The sequence below is a fragment of the Protopterus annectens genome, chromosome 2.part2 (genome assembly GCF_019279795.1).
Source record: "Protopterus annectens isolate FY-2018-M chromosome 2.part2, PAN1.0, whole genome shotgun sequence".
Taxonomy (NCBI): Eukaryota; Metazoa; Chordata; order Ceratodontiformes; family Protopteridae; genus Protopterus; species Protopterus annectens.
Window position 1 is genome coordinate 321,870,853 of NC_056730.1, and position 25,544 is coordinate 321,896,396.

The 25,544-nt window shown below is 41.3% G+C and overlaps 1 protein-coding gene across 1 annotated transcript in view; it reads left to right on the forward strand.

Moving 5' to 3' along the window:
* Positions 1-25,544, forward strand: part of PAM (peptidylglycine alpha-amidating monooxygenase) — a 2,584,515-nt gene that overhangs the window by 2,323,263 nt on the left and 235,708 nt on the right. The window contains exons 21-22 of the mRNA XM_044063879.1: positions 6,415-6,487; positions 6,794-7,004. Of these exons, the coding sequence (XP_043919814.1) occupies positions 6,415-6,487; positions 6,794-7,004 (284 nt within the window). The remainder of the gene's footprint in view (positions 1-6,414; positions 6,488-6,793; positions 7,005-25,544) is intronic.

Consider the following 25,544-nt stretch of genomic DNA (forward strand, 5'->3'; position numbering starts at 1 on the left):
GCAACAGTTTCTTTCTTCTGTTGTAGAGTTTATGGCAGGGGACCACCAGATTGGCTTCCTTTTTTTGGAGGATAGCATCTTGGTTCTTTTAGGGATAGCACAATCCATGCACTCATGTAAGTGCTTATAAAGTGCATTTCTGTAGGATTCAGCAGTCGTACCTCTATTGTCCATCTGCATGGGTGTCGTGAAGTTTGCCACTTCTGTCTTAAGAAGCATGAAGTTGGCTTTGGAGAAATTTTTATGGTGGTTTCCCTAGTAGGGGGTGGGGGTGGGATGTGGATGTCTAGGCTGATTAGCTTGTGGTCAGATCTGACCAATGAGGAATTGACCTCTGGTGTGGAACACCGGTCACCCCTGTTTGTAATGACCAGGTCTAGGATATTGCTGCCCCTGGTGGGGGTCTGGATAAATTGATCCAAGGTGTTGGAATTTATAAATTCCAGAAAACGTTGAGCAAAAGAGTTGGTACATGAGTAGTTTTCCCAGTTAATGGTGGGGTAGTTGAAATCGCCCATTATTCGGGTGTTGGGTTGTACCCTAATATTTTCCAGTGTATCAAGAAATGAAGAGTGGGAATCCTGGGGCATGGTGGGGGATCTGTAGCAAGTTACAAGTACGACATTAATAGGGAAGATGAAAATAATGCTCTGGTCAAACATGTCATAGATAATGGTATGACACACAAATTTAAGTTTATGGCCGTAGAATTGATACATCAAGACACTAGGCTAAGTAATTATAAAAACTATACTGAGCAAAGAGAAAGTCAATGGATCATGAGGCTGCAGGCAGATAAAGCCCTGGTTTAAATGACAGAATTTCTTTGAAACCCTTCCTGAGTGCTATGGGCTTCAAGCATTGAAGTGCCATGTATACACTGTTCAGTTATACGGAATTTTTGTGTATTTTTTTTCATATTTTACATTTTATGCAATATAGTTTATATATTCTTCTATGGGTTTATATATAGATGGTCATGTTCTCTTAGATGTTTATTGTGTATACATATATTTTTTCATCAGTCAAAATTAATATATTAGTTTATTTTTATCTGGCAGCCATCTCATATCAACTAGTACGATATATGTATGTGTATATATATATATATTTATATATATATATATATATATATATATATATATATATATATATATATATATATATATATATATATATATATATATATATATAAAGAGATTATGATGGTTTGATGTAGATGAAGCAATTCTATAGTAACCCCCCCTTTTCATAAATAAATAAAATTTGATACCAGAGACATATATATATTCTTAATTGTTTTTACTGTTACATATATACACTTTCAGTAGTTTACAACTTTTTAATAGATTTTTAATATTATTGACAACAGCATTTTTTTGTGTACACATTTAAAAAGATTTTATGAAATATTTGTCTCTTTATTAATTTATGTGACCACATAGTTAGTTTATACATATTAGTGCTCATCCCTGCATAATGAGATCACAATGCAGATTGGATGAATAGTTAATTGAATGACGCTTTTATATGCAGTTTCTGTTGGTGTTTGAATAGTCTGATGAAGCATTCTTTGAAATGTGAAAGTGCTTACTGGTTTGAAATGTTTCTTTGTTTTTGCAAGTGTATTTTCTTTTCTTTTTGAGAAATAAAAGGTCAGCTTCTTATTACCGTGGTGTGCCTCAGTGAGTTTCATTAATTGGACTTTCTGCTTATGCTCTTCAGAGGCACCTTGCCCTTGCTGGTTGATTTGATACAGGAAGTTAAAATTTGGATTGTGGTCTTGCCCAGAGTTCATTTCACTTGGATAATCTCGGATGCATTATGCTGAACAACTAGCCTGGAGGTGTGGATATCCTTAATGAATATGGACACGCCTCCACCTTTAGTGTTTTGGTCCAGGATAGATGGCAGAAAGGTGTGGTATGAATTATAGCTTGGCAATGCTGTCTGGAACCTTGAACCAGGTCTCTGTCACTGCACAGATGTCGATGTTCTCCATTTTAAGGAGTGCCTCGAGTGAATGCAATTTGAGGTTTATACTTCTAGCATTGAGTAGCATTACCCTCAGACTTTGCTTGCTTGTACCTGTTACGGTGGTGAATTTGTCATTTGAACCTTGCCTGAAAAAGGCACTATGGGGTGGCAAGAGCCTTAGCCAGTATCTGGAATCCCAAGAGCGACAGGTACAGGCCATCTCTGGCAAAGCATCGTAGTCTGTCGATCATGTCATCCCAGGCAGACAGATACTGGATCCCCTTAAAATGACACCAGAAACTTAGCCAATTGTTGAAGTCAATCATTTTGTCCTTGTACTGTGGTATCATTCTGGGTGATGGCTGGATGCTACTCAGGGCTAGGGTCATACCTTCATGGGCTACAAGATCGGAGAGCTCCTCCATGTCTCTTTTCATGTAGTCCAGGGAGGTACGTCTCAGGTCATTCACACCAACATGGATAATGAGAGAGTCATATTTGTACTTGTTGTGGAGTGACCTGAGTGCGTGCATTATGTGTCAGATCCTGGCACCCGACAGGCAGCTGACAGTAACTTTCTCCTTGTTTAGCCTGGTGAGTGGAACATCAGTGTGCCTGACTATAGAGTCACATATGACTAGAGTGTTGGGTACATTGTTATGTCTTATGGGCTGTGGTTGAGTGGCACACTGAGTTTGTGGGCTATGAGTCATTTGGGTTGTGTTGGGGGGTGGAGGTTGCATGTGTTTCTGCTTTGGAGGTCTCTGTTGCTTGAACAGATTTTTATTGAGACCTTTTGCGAATGTAGGTGTGCGTTTTGTGTTGCTACGTATTTGGTATTTCACATTCTTTATGAAGCACTAAACTGGGTTCTGTGACTTACAGTTATTGTCTGTTTCTGTGTAATCTGGATATTTACATCAGTTACACATGTTAAAAGATTGCTCACATGTTCTTCGTGTTTCACTGTTGCAGTTATCACATTTGAGTTATCTGCTTGCAGTAGCCCTCAGTTGGCCTGATTAAAAAAGTCTTGGGTCCTGCATCGGTTGCTGTCCCTTTTTCCTTCCAGACGCATCAGACTATGCATGGGGGGCTCACCTGGCAGGGAAGTGCATTCAGGGCAAATGGAACCCAAGTCAAATGCACCTGCATATCAATCAAAAAGAAATGTTAGCTGTACAGAATGCTCTGACAGCCTTCAAGGACCACATTCTTCCAGGACAATTAATGGTAAAGACAGACAACACCACTGTTATGTGGTACATAAACAAGCGGGGGGGGGGGTACACATTCTTACCCCCTCTGCAGACTAGCCATGGCATTGTGGAACACAGCCCTGAGCTACCAAGTGCATCTACAAGTTCAGTTCCTGCCAGGAAAACTAAATACACTGGCAGACGAACTAAGCAGAAACCTCATGGACCCACATGAGTGGAAACTGGAACCAAGGATTTTCAACATGTTGACAAGCAAATGTGGGAGCCCAGATATAGACCAGTTTGCCTCCCTCCAGAACTATCAATTGGACAAATTTTGCACAAGGACTCCCCACAAACAAGCTTGGAAAGTGGATGCTCTGTCCTTCAGCTGGAAAAACCTATCAGTTTATGCCTTTCCTCCTCTGCCTCTGCTCTCCAAAATACTACTAAAGATCAAACAAGACAAACCAAGGACAATTTTGATTGCAACAGACTGACCATGCCAACACTGGTACCCCCTCTTGCACAGTGTGTCACTGTTGGCCCCATGGCACCTGCCCCAGACTCCCACCCTATTGTCTCAGCAGGAGAACCAGATCCCGCACCCTCAGCTTCAAACACTGAACCTAGCAGCCTGGCTAATTACCTAATCTCTCCTTTACCATCCGTCAGTAAACCAGTAATGGATAGAGGCAAGGAGGCCTAGTACTAGAAAATCTTATACAGAAAAATGGAAAAGATTCTGTGCCTGGAACCAATCTCAAGGGATGAGCACAGCAGTGCCCAATTTACCTCAGATTTTACAGTAGTTAACTGAGATGCTTCACAAGGGCCTGTCTTTCTCCTCTATCAAAATTCACACCTCAGCCATTTCAGCTCATTATAACACAAAACCTCCCCTCTTCTCTCATCCACTGCTCAAGCAGTTCCTCAGAGGGGCCAAAAATTTACGACCACCCAGGAGAGCTTCAACTCCAGCCTGGGACCTTAACTTTGTATTGGAGAAACTCACTCTTCCTCCTTTCGAGCCAGCTGCTACTGCAGAGTTAAAATTCATTTAATGGAAAACAGGCTTTCCTTTTAGCAATCACTTCAGCAAGAAGGGTATCTGAATTACAGGCCCTCATGGCAGTGGAGCCTTTCATCATCCTTCATGCGGACATGGTGTCCCTCAGGACCAATCCCTTCTTCATGCCCAATGTGGTATCCAGTGTGGCCCTTAATCAGTCCATTAATTTGCCAACCTTATTTCCTAATCCACAGAACAAAGGGGAATGGATACTGCACTCCTTAGATGTGCACAGACAACTTAGATTTTACTTGGACAGGACTAAACCGCAAAGGAAATCTGACCAACTGCTGGTGGCATTTGCTGCAGGGGCAGAGAGGAAGGATATTTCAAAGCAAACCATTTCCTAATGGATAGGCCATTGCATTCATTTCTCCTACAAGCACCATGGAAAACCTATCCCACAGGGGATCAGACCCCACTCAACCAGGGCTGCGTCTACCTCTACAGCATTTCTCAGAGGTGTCCCTACCAGGGACATCCTAGAAGCTGCTACCTGGAGTTCTGTACATACTTTCACCAAGCATTACCATCTGCCAATTTTCTCTAAATCCAGAGCTGGCTTTGCCACTGCAGTCTTGCAGGGCCTTATAGCTGGTCCTAATGCTATCTAAATTCCTCCTTCCATCCTTTGGAAATCTACCCAAATGTGATGACTGCAACAGTGAAACACGAAGAATATAGTACAGTTGTGTACACTTACCATAAATGTAGATGTTCGAGTGTATTCAGTGTTGCAGTCCTGGTTATCCTCCCTCCAGCCCCCTTACTTCTTTTGGCTATACCTCTACTCTCCTTTACTATGCTCAAAAGCTTTTTGGTGTATTTGCTTTTTTGTTGGAGGTATAACCTTGTATATTTATAAATGTAACTGCTTCCCATTAGGGAGGCACCTGACATCTGGGGCAAGAAAAACTGATGTAATGGCATCGGCTGCATGTTTTATACCCCTGACGACCTGACGTCACGGAAGAAGGGACAGCAACTGACACAGGACCCAAGACTATGTTAATCAGGCCGACTGGGGGCTACTGCAAGCAGAAAACCCAGATCTGATGACTGCAACAGTGAATACACTTGAACATCTACATTTATGATAAGTGTACACAACTGTACTTTTTTTTGCTTCCATTATAGCTATAAATATATGTCTCTGGTAATGCAAAGCAAAAGCAGAAATTGATTTTTGAATGAAGTACCTGTCACTAATTATACTTTACCATATAAGCAAGGGTCTGTATGTGTGAAAAGTGGAAACAAAAAATGTTGTTCACCTTCACTAAAAGGCTTTGTTACTTAGTAATACAAAGGAAGGTGCATATTTTAGAATGACTGGAATCTTTGCATTTTTTTTGCAGATTTACTTACCTATAACTACTTCACAGTTTTATTAGCTTGTTTCTAACTACACTAATTTGCAGGTTTCATTTACTGTTTCAGAACTTGCAAACTTGTGAACTCAAGCCAGTTTTATATGTTGGCTGTTAATTGAATGTTAGGCTATGGAGTGGGTTGTAGCCGAAAATCATCTTTTGAGTGTTTTGCTTGGCCAGTTAACAAATGAATACATACAAATAAGCAAATATATTACATTTTAATAGCAAAATCAACATTTTCTGATATTAGCAAAGAATGAGTGAAACAAAGTACACATGGCCACACTCTGAAGTGCAATCATGAAGAATCACTTGATAAAAGAAATGTAGTCCAAAGTAATGCGACTTCTGCAGTGCATTTATTTGTAGATCAGCTGTCTCCAAGGGGTGCGTAACTACTCTGGAAATAGACCAGAACAAAAGAGCGATGTTTGCTGATGAATGATGGCTGGGTGGAAATCTGGGAAAGTATGTTTTTTTTACAGAATGAATGGTTAGTGTTGCTAAGCAAGTTCTTTTTATCAGTAATGAGGGAGTTAAAGAATCAGTGGTATACGACTTGTGTGATTTCATTAGGAGGGGTTGTAACCATTTGGGTATTGTTTAGTAATGAAGTGTATTTCATCTAATATGAAAACTGATGATGAATAACAGGAAAATGGGCAGAGTAGAGGGGGCATATCTGTTTTTATAGTGCGCGTTTCAGTAAGCAGGTCCCATTTGCTACTGTAACATGATTTTGTGTAAGAATGATGCAGTTTTGCTCAGTTTAACATGTTCTTTTTTACAGATTCTACTTGCCTCATGGTTTAACCACTGACAAAGACGACCATTATTGGGTGACTGATGTGGCACTCCATCAGGTATGCATTTTCTTTTTTCATTCGAATTTAAATTATATCAAAGTGACAGTAATGTAAATGTTTCACCATACAATTTGATTACCTTTTGCTAAAATTAAAAACTTGCATGTGAATGTCCATGTGTCATGCTGTAATAACCAAGCACTGAAGGTTGTAATTACAGATAGATTTGTTATTGTTGGGTAAGACGCTTAGAGACATGTTATAACATTTCACTAACAAATTGCTTTAGCCATCTCTAGAAATATCTCAACATGTTTCTGTTACTTTGATATAAGTCATTAGTTGTGATATATTCCTCAAAAGGTGTTTAAACTGGGATCTGGAAATGAAGAAGCCCCCTTGTTAACCCTGGGAAAGGCATTCCAGCCCGGCAGTGATAAGAGCCATTTCTGCCAGCCCACTGATGTGGCAGTGGATCCAGTATCGGGTGCAGTCTTTGTATCAGATGGCTACTGCAACAGCAGAATCCTAAAATTCTCACCCTCAGGAGATTTTGTCATGCAGTGGGGGGAAGGTATGTAACTATTTTATTGTAGAAATATTATTTGTTTTATTCATTTATTTTTGTTAACCTAGCCTGTAAACACAGGTATTTTTTCTCAGTTGACTTGGGAACAATGGTCTAAAGTAACTGTTCACATGTGGAGACTATGGGACTGAAACTCTGATCAAAAGCTTTTGAATTTTATTGCCTTGCCTTCTAAATTGTCATTGTGTACGTCAATAATCCAGTAAATATTGTTGGCTATTTTGAGTAGGGTAGTTTAGAATGACATAAACAAATGAAAAATGTTAACTGTTATGATGCTGGCATTTTATTCCCATTATTAACTGAAGTGCATTTTAAGGAAGATTAAACAACACATAACTTTAAGATCACTACAAATGAATACAAATGATACTCTGAAAACAATAAGCTGGCACACAGACCTCTCAGTTGCACCTATTTTGGGGAAACAAACCTATTTTCAGGCTTGATTTACCTCTTTACACAATTTTCTAAATCACTGTCATCACGTGCGATTTTTGAAGCTCTGTGACAGACAGGAAACCACACTACATGACCAATTCACTAGAGGCAATAATAAATTTAAAAATAGGGGACACACATTTTACATCTCCCTTTTTCAGAAGCAAAATAAATAAATAGAATTTTGCAATGCATTTCATTAAAGTTTACAGATTTTACACAGTCTATTTAATAATGTAGTTCTATTTTCCCATCATTTTTGACAGTCTCTGTTTTCTAAATGTGTTTCTGAATACTATCTCACATTCCTACTGGAAGAGGGAAGAGTTATTATATGTGCTATTTGATATTCAGATTTTATGCTAATTAGATCTCTAGAATTGTGCTGGATAGTATCTATTTTTCCAAGGCCTTTGTACCTATTTTCAATGTCTGTAGGTTGAGAAGTATCCACAGTACAGTACAGCATTATGTCTGTGTATACTTTGATTGTGTGCAACATTGTGATACGTTGCCCACTTAGTCTGTTTGGTTTCATCCATTAATTTCCTGCATTTGATTTGCATGTGATTCGATGAATATACTAACAAACATAGGATGTACATTGGCCAATTTAAAGTTTGCCTAATAGACATCACTGGAGAATATAGAATTTTACAAAACCAGTTATCTAATGCCTGCCTAAATGTTGCTAAATCATTTGCCAATCTTACATATCTAGGTAATGAATTCCACATCCTTCCTTCCCTAATATGAAAGAGGGATCTCTAACTTTGAATTGGAAATAGGTATTCTTGCATTTAAATTTTTATTCTTTGTGGCAATAACATGATCGATGAAGTCAGTATCTAATAAATATGGCAGCCAATAATTTGTCCTTAAGGTATCTATGTATTGTAATGTCACCTCATAGAAACTGGTAAGCCAAAGAATACAGACAGATATACCAGTCTTTTATTATAGGTAAGTTTTACCACCATCTATCTGTCTGGTAAAGGTTTGCCTAAATCCATTCCAGCTTCATCAGTTGCAAAACATTTAATGCACCTAAAAGCCCCCCCATACTCTTGTGAAATAGATGTTTAATAACATCTGACTCTGTACTTGAGAAACATTAAAGGACATTCATAACATTTCATAATAATGTTTACCACATTAACTTCAAAGTTGCAGTTTGCATCTGCTAAAATACCTAGGTTTCTCATGACCTCAGAAGAATCACAAATCTGATTATTCAGGATATAAGGATATTGGTTATTGTTATGCCCAAAATATAAAATTGTGCCTTTACCATTGTTCATAGGTTGGTACTAGGCTATCAGCCCTAGGGCCACTACAAGCCTAGCCATAACAATTCCCTGGCTATTTCTTCTCACGGTATTTACTTAACTGGACCCCTGTCTAGCAGGGTGACTGACGTGATCCCCAGGGTGAATTTCCTATCTCCCATCCAATTGTCAAGGTTCCTTTTGAAGAGGGCCAAAGAGGTGCTCTGCTTGACATGTATGGGCAGTCTATTCCAGAGTCTGGGGAGTCTCTGGGTCAGGAACCTATCCCTCCAGCATGTTTTGTTCATTGTGATGGCAAGGTTTAGATCCCTGGAGCATGTGGCTCTGTGGGATTGTGATTTCTTTAAGTGTAGCATGTCCAACAGCTCTAGGTTTGACATGGCCTTGTATGTTAAGCAGATATCACCTCTGAGATCACCTCTGAGTAGACGATATGCGACAGAGTATAGTTGGAGTTTTTTTAGGGCATCTGCTTTAGGCCTGTGATACTTTCAGTGCGATATTTCTGCAGCCTTTCCAGTTGTTGCAGATGTCTTGAGAGGTACATACCAAACGGGGCATTGTATTCTATAATGGGTCTAATGAGGGATGAGTACAGTGGGGCAATGACTTCCTTTTTTCTGGATGAAAAGCCCTTAGTGATGAGTTGTGCCACATAGAAGGATTTCCTGACTGTTGTGGCAATGTGGTTATCAAAGGTGAGACCACTGTCCACGTGTCCCTAAGTCTCTTATCACATTGTTACATTTTGTAGAGTTCATCATGCTTTTTATCCAGTCATATATGTTATCCAAGTATGATTGCAATAGATACCAGTCACTAGCATTAGTTACTTCTTGCCCTATCTTAATATAGTTAGATTTTGGACAGTCAGATATCACTAGACCAAATAAAAGTGGCCCCAAGCCTGAACTCTTTGTCACTCCCCTGGCCACCGATGTGTGATTGGAGTAGGAATTTTTAATTCTCACCCTATAGGTTCTACCCAGTAGCCATTTAGATACCCATTTAGCTACATGGCCAGAATTATCAGTTCTCATTAAAGTCCTTATAACTGTTTCAAGGGGGATGGAATCAAAAGCCTTAGCCAGATCCCAAAACACAACATCAGCAGCTGGTGAGTTATCCAATGAGCTAACAATCTGCTCATAAAATCTTATCAAATTAGTGACATATGATCTCCCTGAAAGAAATCCACGTTGATATGTATCAGAGCTGAAGTCCAGAACTTGCTTTCAGGAAAGCCATAGTGTCCTCTCAAAACACTTACCTAATATGCAAGTCAAGCTAATAGGTCAGTAGTTCTCAACTCTGGTTTACTTTTCAAAATTGGAACAGTTATAGCTTCCTCTGACAGTTCAGAAACAATGCATCTTTGAATGATTTTTGGAGCAAATAAGTTAAAACATGGACATAAGATTTCAGATATTCTTTTTAAGAAATATCCATCAATATGATCAGGTTCCACTGCTGAATTTTGATTTGATTTGCTTTCCTATTTCCTCATTCATATTGGGACAATTCCACCTTATTAAACGTTATCCAGAAAACCAGATATAGTATTCCATGAAAAGAAGACAAAAGTAGCATTGATCATTGAAATTGCTACACCCAGTAACTACAGTGCCTTATGTACAAAGAGACACAAAGTCATAAAATACCAGGATTTGCCAACAGAAAAAATGACAACGTGTATGAAAGATACCCAGACAATTCCAGTAGTAGTAGGAGCAACAGGTCTTATAAAAAGAATTTACAATCATACTTAGATATGTTACCGATACGAATCACTCTAGACATCCACATCCCACCCCCACCCCCCATTAGGGAAACTACCATAAAAAATTTCTCCAAAGCCAACTTCATGCTTCTTAAGACAGAAGTGGCAAACATCACAACACCTATGCAGACGGACAGTAGAGGTACGACTGCTGAATCCTACACAAATGCACTTTATAAGCATTTACATGAGTGCATAGATCATGCAATCCCTAACAGAACCAAGATGCTATCCTCCAAAAAAGGAAGCCAATCTGGTGGTCCCCTGCCATAAACAAACTCTACAACAGAAGAAAGAAACTGTTGCAAAAAAGAGTAAAATCCTATGATTGGAAGAACTCCCTGGTCAACCTCAGTAAGAAGCTGAGATCCCTCATAAAACCCTCCAAAGCTAGTTATGAAAACAAAGTCACCACTGATTCTAAAGACAACCACAAAGATTTCTATAGCTATATCAAGAATCTCAGTGGCAACACTCAGATCTGCTCTGAGTTGCAGCACAATGGCACTAAATGTACAGAACCAACTGATATTGCCAACATCCTGGCAGATAGGTTCAGTGCTAACCTTACCCCCCTCTCACCACCTAAAGGGCCCATCTCTGTACTGGAAGAATGCAAAGTTCCTGTAATCACGGCTGCACAGGTAAAAACCACACTCTCCAAAGCCAAGAACACAGCATCCGTGGGACTTGACAACATCCCAGACTGTGTTCTACATGAACTACAGAACGAACTGGCACCCCACCTAAGTACCATGTTCAATCATAGCCTCACCTCAGACTTTGTGCCCACTGAATGGTGCATAGCGACAGTTATCCCACTCCACAAAGGGGGAGGCACCACGGACCCTGGGAACTACCGCCCCATTAGCCTGACAAGCTTGGTCTGCAAGGCTATGGAACGTATCATCATGGAACTTATAAACAATGACATTGGTATTCTCCAAACTCTGAATCCCACCCAGTTCAGGTTTGTAAAAGGCAAATCATGTCTCCTAAACCTGATGGACTTCTTTGAAGCGATCACCAAAGCCATAGATGAGGGTAAGGTGGCTCACACAGCCTATCTAGATCTCGCCAAGCCTTTCAGCACCATCCCCCACTCTGGAATTATAGATAAACTCACTAAACTAGGAATAAATCCCTATGTCACAAGATAAGTTGCCAACTGGCTCACTGACAGAACCCACACTGTGAAAGTAGCAGACTCCAACTCCGACTTCAGACCAGTGACAAATAGAGTACTACAAGGTTCAGTCCTGGATCCTCTCCTGTTTGGTATCTACTTCTGTGAAGTACAGGCTAACACAGAAGGTCTTTGGCTAACGAAGTTCACAGTGACTGCAAACTAGGAGCCATAATCGAAACTCCTAATAATATGGACATCCTACAAAAGGGCCTTACTGAGACAGATGCCTGGTGTCAAAGCCATGCCTCAATCTCAATGCCAAAAAGTGCATTGTCATCCCTTTTGGTAAAAACTCTGTACCCATGAACTACCACATAGGCGGTAGTCTACTTAACACTGAAAGTGTGATAAGAGACCCTGGGACACAGGTGGACAGTAGTCTCTCCTTTGATAATCACATTGCCACAGTAGTCAGGAAATCCTTCTACGTGGAACACCTCATTACAAAAGGTTTCTCATCCAGGAAAAAAGAGGTCATTGTTCCCCTCTACTCGTCCCTCATTAGACCCATTATAGAATACAGCTCCCCTTTTGGTATGTACCTCACAAGACATCTACAACAACTGGAAAGGCTGCAGAAATACCTCACAAAGAGGATTACTGGCCTCAAGTAGATACCCTAGCACTCTTCAAGAAAAATCTTGATGATTGGATGGGAGATAGGAAATTCACCCCGGGGATCACTTCTTTGGCTCTGCTCAACAGGGGCACAGGAAAATAATTTTCTTGGGTGGCAAATGCCAGGGTACCTTTTTGGCTAGGCTTATATAGGCCCTAGGGCCAATAGCCTAGTACTTACCTATGAACTTATGTAACTCCATATAAATTTCATCACTGGTGCAATGAAGAGCAGTTCAGGCTAACATCAAATATTGAAATAATACTAATTTCATGAACTTTAATCATACTTTGACTTAGGAATGGGGTCCATTCCTGTCATGGTATTAGAAACCCAAAATACTTGTAGAAATTAAAAAGAAGGATGATTACCTCCAAATAGTGCAAGTAAATAACTTCCCAGGATCCCATGGCCGTTATTACTAAACAAGCCATATGTAAACAAGTTCACTAATACATTTGAGTCAATGATTGTTTGAGACTCATCTTTCAACTCTATACTGGAAAAATCATCTAGACTGTAATATCTTACATTTTTAAATAAATATTTGTTATGTTCCTTCAGACTAGCTGTTAAATATAGCCCATAGTTAGAGCTTACTCTTTTAATTGTCATGGGGTACATTTTTCTGAATTTGATGTAATTGTTCCTGTTTGAAACTGAAGGATATTTTTATATCTTCTCCACAAACTTATCTTTTCTTTTTCCTTCTTAGTTTAGATAACTTCAGACTCTACCTGGAATGTCTGTTGCCCTAATAGGGTGTTTCACTCCCAACTGGAGCATGATATGTTATCAATATTTTGTATAATTTTGAAATTAGATTCATCCAATTATAATTGTCGTAAATAACTTCAGATATTAGACGTATCAAATTTGGACTAGTTTTATAAGGAGAATTAATAATTTTACTATTAAGATCCTTAACATATGATAATATGCTTTGCAGTATCAACTAGTCTGGAGATGGAATGTCATATTTATTCTGAATTGGTTGAATGTCTAATACTACTTGATTCTCTATATAATGTTGCCAACAAGTGAAGTGTTTCCCCTCCCATCTAGTTAAAATAACATTATGAATTTTATTGAAGAATTTTTTTGTAGAGCTAAAGGGCATTATCAAGTCTAGCCAACTGGAGCATGATAGTCTATCAAATCATTAACAAAATTGTAAAAAAAATATTCCAGTTCTAACTTATATCTTTATTTTCAAAATTAGCACACCAGTCCAAAGTTTCAATAGCCTCCTTGATTGACTCAAAGTCCAATTTATAATTTGCTTCCCAACTCAGGACCTATGTTATAAACTTTCAGATTTAATCTCTTTGAGATCCAAACAACATCCAATAAGTTAGTGCATCTACTTGCCTCATTCATTTTTTTTAGTACAACCATTTGTCAAACTTTCAATTATCAAATAGTTTACTGCCTTTGATAATGTAACAGGAGTTACCCAGTGTATATTAGGAGCATGCAGATCTCCAGCAATTAAATCCACCTTATCCAGAAAACTCTTCCTAATAAGATTTAAAAGTGTCCCATCCATCCCCTTTGAAATACTAGAAGACGGGTAAAATGTTACTGTATCCATTTTAGTTCCAGTGACATCAGTACACACGTTGAGAATTTCTGAAACTCTTTCATTAAATTTTGTGACAGAATCATACTTACTCATTCATAGACCCCCACCTCCCCTCCTATGAGTTCTAAAATTGCGATGGCCAGAAAAGCCTGTTGGATTGTTATTGCAACTGAAACAGGTTTCTGTAATCAGTAACAAATCATTCCTATTATCAGTGTGAAGACTGGTAGAGAAGGGTGAAGGCTGCCAGCCTAGCCAGATAGAATTGTGCAGATAATTTTGTCATTTGTAAATATAAATGTAAGCTACAGGCTTGTTGTCTTAAATGTAAAGAAACACTGCTACATGTGGAACTGGAAATAAATGTTACAACAGTGCACTCTACTGACCAAAGTAAAGCATGTGGTGACCCTTTGAAGTAGACAGTGGTGCCGAGGTGTCTAGATGAAAACATTCCTTCTATTATTTTAACCAAGAGTTAAATTGCCAGATTTAAACATGCAAATGTATTTTATTGCTCTGTTCCTGACCAGCTGCAAGGTAACAAAAGGAGATGTTAAAAATGTAAATGCAGTTAATGTGTAGCCTGGGAGCTCCAGGAAAGTGTAAAATAGATGAAGTAATGTTTATCAGAACTGCAGTAGCAATTTAAACAAGGAGAATCAGAAGGCATTAAGCATTTTTGTTTTGATCATCCAACTCACAGTACTGCATCTTGCTCACATGCAAGTTATCTTAGACTTGTTTTTTTTCTTTTAGTGATAGAAGCTAGAAAATTAGACTAAGTGTTTTTCTGTTATGTCAGAACTGTACTACTGAATTATTTTAAGTATTTCTGTGTGATCTCTGAACTCTTGACTAGCACTGACTGTGTAGTAGAAAGTATTGTCTTGTGGTTTTAATTATTTATTATTAAATATTTTAAAACCTTTTAACTGTGGCTGGTTTGTGTAGAGATAATTTAAGCTCTAGAGTACATTACATATTTATAGTGATTACTGTACCAAGTCACTCTAATAAGCCTTGACTGTTTAGTCACATCTACCAATTGGATAATAATATTGCACAGTAGTAACTGGACACCCTTTTAAGGGCCTTTGGGTAGCTGATAATATTAGCTGGGTGGTGGTAAGTGATTCCTACCGTATAGTCTGGGTAAAGGGGGCACAGCTGGAGAACCTGTGCCAGCCTTCCCCAGAAGTGTCTGTGTGGTTGTATAAACTCTTATCTCAAAGTGTGTATGTGTCAGCTACTTGGGCAGGGACATGAAGCACTGGTTGGACAGAGAGGGTGCTGGAGATTTTAGCTTGCCCAGCTAGGCTGAGATCTGGACTCTATAGCTGTGCCAGTGGGGAGTCTTAATTAGGGACCTGGGGAACAAGGAAGCGACCAGACCCAGACTGACTGTGATCTGTGTGGACTGTTAAGGGAAATTGCACTTTACTGTGTGTATTTGTTATCCTTTCCTCATATATGAGACACCCTCTCTGGTGTTAGTGGTGAGGATTGAGGCTCCTTGATTGCTGGGCCACGGCACGGGTGTCACATTTATGGTGGCAGTGGTTGAGATATCCACACATATTAATTGTTTGGCAGCGGTGGGATATCCACATCACATATTAATTAGTTGGCAAATACTAATTGGCTTGTAGTGGTGTGGGTAGAGTGAATCCTGTAGCTTGTGTACAGTGAGCTTTGAAGGTGTTTTTTACTCTAAAACAACCACGCAGTGAATACTCAGAGTTCAGATCACAATTGTTTTATTTCTTTTGTTAGCTTAGTCAGTCAGAGTGAGCAGGCAGCATGCCAGCAGAGGAGTATGGAAAGCTGACAAGGAGCGAGCTGGCGGAGATGTGCCAGGCTAGGGGACTGGTGCATGGTAAATTGACTAAGGCAGACCTGATTGCAGCCTTGGTTACAGCTGCATCAGAAAACAACAACCAGGAGGACAATGAGACTGGCAGTGGAAATATAATTCCCTCGAAGAATGGACAGCTCAACCTTTCTGCAGTGGACTTAAAAATCCAACTGGAGTTAAAGAGACTTGAGTTGGAGGCCAGGCGTGTGGAATTAGAAGCAAATGAGAGACTGCAACGTTTGAAGGCTGAGGACAATGAGAAACTGTTACGTCTGCAAGATGAGAAACAAGAGAGGCAGAGGTAGAATGAGAAGGAGATGCTGATTCTTCACCAGCATCATGGAGGTAATGGGGAAGGGAGTAACTGGACCTCAGAAGCACAAAAGGTCAGTAAATTTCTTCCCCAGTTTAAAGAGGGGGATAATTTTGATAGTTTCACTCATATGTTTTAGAGGGTATGTAAACAGTATGAAGTTGACCAAGGGCTCTGGGTACGGTTCCTGACCCCCTTACTCCATGGTAAATCTGTAACTGTTCTGTTCAAAATGTCTGACATTGCATGTTTTGATTATACTGCTGTAAAAAATAGTCTTTTAGAACTGTTTAAGCTAACACTTGAAATGTATAGGAAAAAGTTTTGTGAGCATAGACGCAAGGCAGATGAAAGTGTGTGTGAATATGTTGATGAATTGAGCACTTATTTCCACAGGTGGGTGTGTGGATGTCAGGTCACCACTTTTGAAGGGCTGGCAGACCTTTTGGTGAGGGAACAAGCCCTTAGCACTTTGCCCGAGGACATGAGGATCTGGTTAGCTGATAGACAATTTGCTACTTCAGATGAGTTGGGGAAGAAGGGAGACCTATACCTGGCAAGCAGGGCAGCCCTGCACAGGAAGGGGACCCACAGTACTGCTCATGGGTCTAAAGGAACTCATAGTGGGCAGCACAGACTGCCACCACAGAATCTGCCAGTAGCAGGGGAAGCCACTAGTCCAGGTACACGTCCAGGAGCTAGGATTAAATGTTTTGAATGCAACCAGTGGAGCCATGTGGCATACAGGTGTCCACGGAGGCAAGGTGGGGAACCAAAGGTGAGGGAGCCAGTAAGTGGGAAAGACAAAATGCCAATAGTAGGTTGTCTTGAGACAACAGGGGTATGGAACTACCATCCTGCAGATGTCCCGATAGGGAAGGATTTGGATGAGGCAGTACCTTGTACTTATGCAGTTATACGCAGTCAGGCTAGGAGACAAGCATGTGGGTCTGGTAGCCTGGGGAGACCCAGACAGACTGCATACTTGCAGCCAGGACTGGTGAGGTGGTTACTTCAGGGAGTGAGCTACACTGTAGCAATGAAACTGAAGGTGAGCCACAGCTGCTTGTGGGTACTGATGGTCCCTTGGACAGAGTGACTGCAAAGGTAGAGGTGAGTAGTAGTACCCAGGCTGACAGTGAGGCACCACTGTCAGAGGATGCTAGACTTCCTGTGGAAGGGGAGCTGGGAAGGGTTACAAGGAGAGAGTTGAGATAGTCTCAGCTCTCAGACCCTACATTGCAAGGCCTGAGGCAGGTAGCTAGGGAGGCACCTGATTCTCAAGGAAAGGGGGGAATCTGTATACTGGGACAAAGGATTACTATACAGAGAGTGGGCCCCTGAGGAAGGGCTATAAGGTGAGAGAGTACAGCAGTTGGTAGTGCCTAGAGCCTACCATCTGGCACTTCTAGCCATAGCCCATGATATTCCCTTTGCAGGTCATATGGGGATAAAACGTATAAAGAGGTGTATTATGCAGAACTTCTATTGGCCTGGAATTTCCAGAGATGTAACAGGGAACTGCAGGACCTGTGAGCAGTGCCAAAAGATAGGCAAGGCAGGAGACAAGGTGAGAGCTCCTTTGATACCTTTGCCTGTGATTGAGGAGCCATTTCAGAGGGTAGCTATGGATATTGTGGATCCTCTGAGTACCCCAAGTTCCACAGGGAAAAAGTATATCCTAGTGGTAGTGGATTAGGTTCATAGGTTCATACTAGGCTATCTGCCCTAGGGCATTTATAAGCCTAGCCAGAGTGTGTTTGGCTTTTGCCACCCATTTTAAATTAATTTTGCTATGCCCTTTTTCGAGGTTAGTATACTGTGCCTCTGTCTAACAGTGACACAGAAGTGATACCAGGGTAAACCTCACGATCTCCCATCCACTCATCAAGATTCCTCTTGAAGAGAGTCAATGAGGGACTCTGCCTAACCTGGACTGGGATTTTATTCCAGAGTGAAGGGAGCCTCTGGGTTATGAATCTGTCCCTCCAGCATGTCCTATTTATTTCAGTGCTGAGGTTCAAGTCTCTCGAGCGCGTAGCTCGATGGGATTTGGATTTTCTGAGGTGCAGCATATCCATTAATTCCGGGTTGGACATGGCTTTATACGTCAGGCACAGATCACCTCTGAGCAGGCGGTATGTCACTGAGTAGAGCTGGAGTTTCTTTAACCGGGCAGCATATGGCATCTGTTTGAGCCCTTTGATCCTCTTGGTGAGGTACTTTTGGGGTCTTTCCAGTTGCTGCAGGTGTCTGGTAAGGTACATCCCAAAAGGGGCATTGTACTCAATTATGGGCCTGATGAGGGATGAATAAAGAGGCACGATGACCTCCCCTGATCTAGATGTGAATCCCTTCATGATTAGGTGGGCTATATAAAATGTTTTTCTAACTACTTTGGCCATGTGGTTGTCAAATGAGAGATTGCTATCAAATTGGGTCCCCAGGTCCCTAATTACTTCTTCTGTACTTAATGGATTACCACCTATGTGGTAATTTGTGGGCACTTTGTTTTTGCCAAAGGGGATGACTATACACTTTTTGGCGTTTAGTTTGAGGCCATGGCTCTGGCACCAGTTGTCTGTTTCTATGAGGCCCTTTTGGAGGATGCTTGTGTCGGCTGGAGAGTTGATTATGGCGCCCAGTTTGCAGTCATCTGCGAACCTGGTCAGCCACAATCCTTCCATGTTGGCCTGTACCTCCGAGAAATATATACCAAACAAGAGAGGTCCCAGGACTGAGCCTTGTGGGACACCACTTGTAACTGGTTTGGAGTCTGACATGGCTCCAGCAATTCTAACAATGTGTGTTCTGTCCTTGAGCCAGTTTGAAACCCATCTAGTGACATAGGGGTTTATATTTAAGCTGGTGAGCTTATCTATAATGCCCGAGTGGGGTATTGTATCGAAGGCTTTTGCGAGGTCCAGGTAGGCTGTGTGGACCACCTTCCCCTCGCCAATGGCCTTGGTGACTGTTTCAAAGAAATCGACCAGGTTTAAGAGGCAGGATCTGCCCTTAACAAAGCCAAACTGGGTAGGATCCAATGTTTGTAGGTCCCCAGTATCTTTATTTATGAGGTCCATGATGATCCTTTCCATAGCTTTGCAGACCAAGCTAGTCAGGCTTATGGGGCGATAGTTTCCAGGATCCGTTGAGGCACCACCTTTGTGGAGAGGGACTACTGTTGCTGTACACCACTCTTTGGGTACATATCCTTTAGTAAGACTGAGATTGAACAGTAGTTTTATGTTTGGGTTTAGCTCTTCTTGGAGTTCATGTAGGACGCAGCCCGGGAGACCGTCTGGTCCCATTGATGCTGTGTTTTTGCTTTGGAGTGGGCGGCTCTTTCCTGAGCATCTGAGATGTCAGGGGCAGCACTCTGCTGGGATAGATATTTGCCCTTTGGTGGGGAGGGGAGTTTGCAGTGAACCTGTCAGCTAGGATGTTGGCAATGTCTGTGGGTTGATGTATTTTTGTCATTTTGGAGTAATTCTGAGCATATCTGGGAATTCCCACCCAGGTTCCTAACATAACTAAAGAAAGCCTTGTGATTATCCTTAGTGTCCTGTGCAATTTTTCTCTCGAAGCTGGCCTTAGATGATTTTATGAGTGCCCGTAGTTTTGCTAATACTGATCAGAGATGCCTTCCTTTTGGGATTTTGCCTTCTTTTTAACCCCTTTTTGTAATTTTTTTGGGGCAAAAGGGTTTTAGGGGCCCGAAGGATTCCCGTTTAAACCCTTTTTGGAAACGGGGGAACCCTTTTAAAAATCCCCCCAAAATTTAAACCCGGGGGAAAATTTTACTCCCCCCAAAAACCCAAAGGGGTTTTTTTGGGGGGAAAAATTGGGGCCCCAACCTTAGGGAACTTTTTTAAAAAATTTTTTTTTTTAAAAAAAATTTACCCCAAAAAATTTTTAATTGGGTTTTTTAAAACAAGGTTTACCCAAGGGTGGAAGGGGATTTGGGACACCACCTTTTCAATTCCCTTTTGGGGTGGGCAGAGAGTTTGGGAGCTCCTTTTTAAAACCGGGCCGCTGGTCCCCTTGGCTTTTTTGGGGGGTTTTTTGGACAATTCCCCCTCTCTGGGGGAAATTTTTTCCCCCGGGGGGTTTTTTTTTAAATTTTCAATTTTTTGGGGGGGGGGGTTTTGTTTTTTTGGGGTTTTTAAAAATTCCCCTTTTTAAAAAAGCCGTAACCAGGTCCGGAACCCCCCCCGGGCCTTTAAAATTTTTGGGGGTTTTTTTAATACTGATAGTCTTGGGGTTTTCCTTCGGGGGGGCTCCCCCTTTTTTTGGGTTTTTTTGGGTGGGTCCAACAATTGTTGGAGTTCGGTTTTGATCTTTCCTCTTTCCTAAGGTTTCATAAATCTTTTAAAAACTGCCTTGGCCTAAGCCAACCGGGGCCCTTAGGCCCCCCTTTAGGTTAAATTTTTTTGAAGGGTTTTTCTCTTCCCGGGGGAGCCGACAGGGAAAAGGGGTCCCGTCGGGCTCCAATATAAGGCTTGGTCAGGACATTACTCTCTGAAGGGGGCTATGCGGGGCCCAAAACCCAGTTTTCCCTGGTCGATAAACAATTTGGGGCATGGGGGAAAATTTCGCGTTTCCCAAGAAACAGGTTTCTTACCCGGGTTTTTGGTTCCTTCCTGTTTTAACCGGATGTTAAGGGGTAACCGGATTTCTTTGGGCCCCGTTTCCTAAGGGATTATTCCTTGTTAACCTTTTTACCAGCAGCGTTTTTGGGCCTCTTTCCAGGGCCCAAGGGGGAAATTTAAAAGGTTAAAAACCCCTTATTTTGGGGGGTTCATTAAAATGGGGGGATCTCCGCTCCTTAAAGGAAAAACTGTAAACCTAGGTTAAAACCAGTGGGGGGTTTTTTTTGAAAACTATGAGCCAATCCAGGGGTTTAAGGAGTTCCCGGGAAACTATGGAAAATGTGTTTATACCAGTGGGGTTTTTTCAGGGCCCCTTTTTCCCCCCCTTTAAGGTAGTTAGGCCTCCCTTTGGCCCAAAATTCCCCAAGGGAAGGCCCAAATTACTTAGTGGGGCTCTCCTCCCGGGTGTATTAAAAAATTTTTTAATGGAGGAAAATTTAAAAATGAAAAGGTTCAAAGCCCCTGTAAAGGCTAGGGGGGAACCAGTTTAAGTTTGAAATTTTTCAAATTGGGCTTCTAAAACGGAGCCCCCCAACGATTCGGTGTGGAGCATCCTAAGTTTTCCCGAGGCATTTCCAATTTTAAAAAGGTTGAATAAGAACATTTAAAAAAAAGCCTTTCCCCTTTTTAGAAGCAAGATTGGGCCCCCTTTGGGGAAAAACTCTTTTTTTAAAGTTTGGAATTTTGCAAAGGTCCTGGACTTTAAAAAAAACCCAAAAGGGAAAAAGGGGGAAAAGAAAGCCCCAAGGGTTTTGGTTTTTCAGGTAAAAAGGGGAAAAAATTTATTTTTTTGGGATTAAAAATTTTTAAAAAAAAGAAAAATTAAACCTTAAAACCGGATTTTTTGAAATTGGGGGGGTTTTCCGAGCCCCCCCCAAAAAAACAGAAACGAAGGGGGGGCCCCCAAACCAACTGAGGGCTCTCGGTTTCTTAGATATTAAAATGCTTCTGAATTTCCGAGACTTAAATAAATTCCCTTTTTGGCTGTTCCAAGAAGCAAGCATATTCAGAAATTTGTTATAAATGTGTTTATCTCCGGATACACGCCAAAATGAACAGTTATACTTACAGATCAAAGCCGAGCACTTGGAAAAAACGAGTCCTACTACTGATTTAGGGAACTAACTCTAAGTTTCTCCTAGATTCCGTTTTAGAAATTCCTGAGGCATTTATGGCCATTTACTATCCATGCAAAGCTTAGAGTTCTTCTTTTCCCCGAAGCTTGCTTCAACCTGACATTGGAAGATTCACAATTCCCTGAACGAATTTTGCTGGTGCTCCGTTCCAAGTATATTTTCGAACTCAAAATATTTGTTTTTCCAGGCCCAAACTTCTCGGGCTAAGTTAGGCTTCAGGGTAAAAACACTTAAAAGGAAGGCTGAAGTGGAAAAGATTATATTTCAAAATCTGCACAGGACTTTAGATCACATCAAAATATCAAATTACCCTTCACAGAAATTGGTGCTTGGCGAATACCAGTTGGTCTGGAATGGTTCAATTTAACAAATGGTAAGCTTCTGCAAGGACAGCTGGGAAAAACCTCAGAAGGGGGTCACCATTGTTTTTGCATCCTGTTTAGAAAATTAGCTGGGAGTAAAAGATTTATGCTCCACAAACACAGTTTGGAACTTGAAGCATTTTCAGCAAAAGGGGAAAGTGTCTTGCTGTTAAAATACAGTTTTCCTCCATTTTGTTGGGCCCGCAAAGGGGGGACAACCGCAGACCCCGCCAGGGGTTCTTGCTGGGGGCAAGCAAGGTTCCCTTTTGGCCTAGAACAGGAGCACCCCTAAAACTTTTGACCGGGGAGCCTTAAAAACCCTACCGCCTAAACTCATAGCTGTGGAGTCCTTAAAAAAACCCTTTATGGGATTATTTGGGGGAAGGCTGAAATTCAAAATGAACTTTGCCCTTTAAAAAAGGGCAGACCTGTTACCAAAACCAATAGTACTTGGGGTCATTCCTATCAAAAATGCCTAGGATTTTCCAAAATACCAAACTAACCTTTGGTTTCACTAAAGATAAAACCCAAATCAGCCCTTTGGGAGGAAGACTGGGTCTCTTTTTCAAAGAAAATTGGGATTTAATTACTCAAGACAAATGGTGTTGGATATCATTCACCACGTAAGCTACAGATTTTATTTCCATACAATGCCCTCTTTCAAAGGCATGCCAGATGCCCTCCTCCACAAAGAAAAGAGGCTTCCACAAGCAAGTTTCAGTTGCTTCACATAGGGCCATTCAGCCAGTGCCTGTACTGAAAGGCTCTAGGATTTTATTCTCGCCTGTTCCTAGTACCCGTGAAGGGAAACACGTGAGACCAATTTTGGATTTATCTATCCTCAACACTCTATCTGGACATTCCCAAGTTCAAGATGTTGATCGCTACAACAGCTTCACTGCTGGCAAAGATCACCGGATGGTAACTTTTAGATCTCAAGGAGGCTTACCTTCATGTGCCGCCTATAAGGCTAACTTGCAGGAAGCATTCGCGTGTTTCGAGCTGGAAATTCTCATTATCAGTTCTCTGCATTGCCCTTTGGCTTATCTACTGCGCCCAGAGTATTCACAAAGGTTCTGGCCCAGTGATAGCTTACTCAGGCTACAAGGAATTCAAATCTATCCTTACTTGGACGACTGCCTGATTCTGGCTCAAGAAAAGTTGAAGACATCTTCTACAGCATCTGGAATATGTCATAGCAGCAAGATGCCTAGGGTATTTTGTGAACTTAAATAAAGTCCAGTCTAGTACCCCTCTCAAGACATGCTTTCTGGGTGTGAGACTGAATACAGCAGCCTGTGATGGCCTTTAACCCCTCCGACAACAAACAAAAGAGTTCGTCAGCTTTACTTCCATCAACTATCTCATCAGTCCGCATGGATTGCAAGGACAGTCCTTCAAGCATTAGGTTCATGGCATCTTTAGACTTGGTGTTTTCCCAATGCCAAACTGCATATGAGAAGCCAAGCAATGGTATCTCTCAAAAAATGTATGGACACAGCATCACGTTAGGATTTGGACACTGTCATTCAACAATACCTTGCCTTCAAAAGAATTTTGTGGTGGGCTCAGGAATGCTCACCTAAACAAGGGACTCTTCTAGACCCGCCAGAGGCAAGTCAGATCTTAACGACAGATGCCTCGGACAGCTTTTTGGGGAGCTCATCTAGATGGAAAGTGGATACAAGACAAGGCCTACAACCAGCATCTAAGCATATCAACATGAAAAGAGATGTTGGCAGTCCAGTTTGCATTAATGGCTTTCATGGAGTTACTTCTTCCAGGGCAGGTATTGATTCTAATAGGACAACAACCGTCATGTGGCATCAACAAGCAAGGGGAACACATTCTTATCCTCTATGCAGGCAAGCACGATTTCGCGTGGAGACAGCACTAAGCCCGTAACTAACTCTTCGTGCAAGGTTTCTGCCAGAGCACAGAACTCTTTAGCAGATGTGTTAAGCAGACAAATCATGGATCCCCAATGAGTGGAAACCCGATCTTCATGTATTTCTTTTGGGTGAAACCGATGTGACAGTGTCAAGTGGGGAACTCCAGACATAGATCTGTTCGCTTCCACTAAACCACCAGCTGCCACAGTATTGCACAAAGGGGTTTCTACTGGCACACAGCTTTGGAAAAGTGGATGCTCTGTCTTTCAGTTGGAGAAAATCTTCATGTTTATGCCTTTCCACCTCTGCCTCTTCTTCCAAAGGTACTGTTAAAGGTCAGATGATGAAGGAGGCCATGGATGATCTTGATAGCTCCAGATTTGGCCTCGGCAACACTGGTACCCACTATCACGGAGGTCTGCAGAAGAAGCTTCCATGGCCTTTACCTCTGATTCCTCATCTGTTATCCTCAGAAGGACGGGTCATCTCGCTCAATGTCAAGTTGCTAATTTCTTCATCTAACAGCTTGGCATATTCTGTGTTGAAGCACAGCAGGTCTCAATTTCCTCAAACAAGTTTTAAATGTGGATCAGGGAAGCTAGAAGACCTAGTACAAGGAAAGTGTAGCGAAAAATGGAAAGGAGATTTTCATTTTGGAGCACAGCAAAGAATTTGGAGATTTCTGAGCCTAATTTGAGTGTGTGGCTCTTCAATATCTTACTGAATTATTGGACAAAGGTTTGTCCTTCTCTTCCATAAAAGATTCATGCTGCAGCAATTTCAGCTCACTAAGTGATCAGGACCCACCTTTGTTTCTTCGCATCCTTTGTTCAAGCAGTTTCTCTAGAGGGGCAAAGAATATACAAGACCCCACGTAGAGCCTCCTACTCCTGTGCTTTTTGGGATCTCAATTTTGTGTTGGAAAAACTTACTCTACAACTCTTGAGCCTGCAGCTACTGCTGAATTGAAATATTTGTCGTGGAAGACTGCTTTTCTGTTGGCTATTACTTCTGCAAGTAGAAGGGTGTCTGAGTTGCAGGCCCTTATGGCAGTAGAGCCTTTTGACCTTTCCATAAGGATAGGGGTATCATTACGCATTAATCCTTCTTTTATGCCATAAGGTGGTTTTGTGTGTGGCTTTAAACCAAACTATTCATATCGTTTGCCCACTTTTTGCGTTGATCCTCAGAATAAAGGGGGAAAAGATTTTGCAAAACACTTTAGATGTACATACAGGCAATTGGCAAGATATTTAAGCAGGACTAAGGATTTTAGGCAGTCTCAGCAGTTGTTTGTTTTTGCTTTTGAGTTCTCAGGGCAAGCCTGTAACAAAACAAACTATTTTCTAGGTGGATTGGCTTTGCATTGCATTTTGTTATTCCCATCATGGCAAGGAGATTCCAGCTGG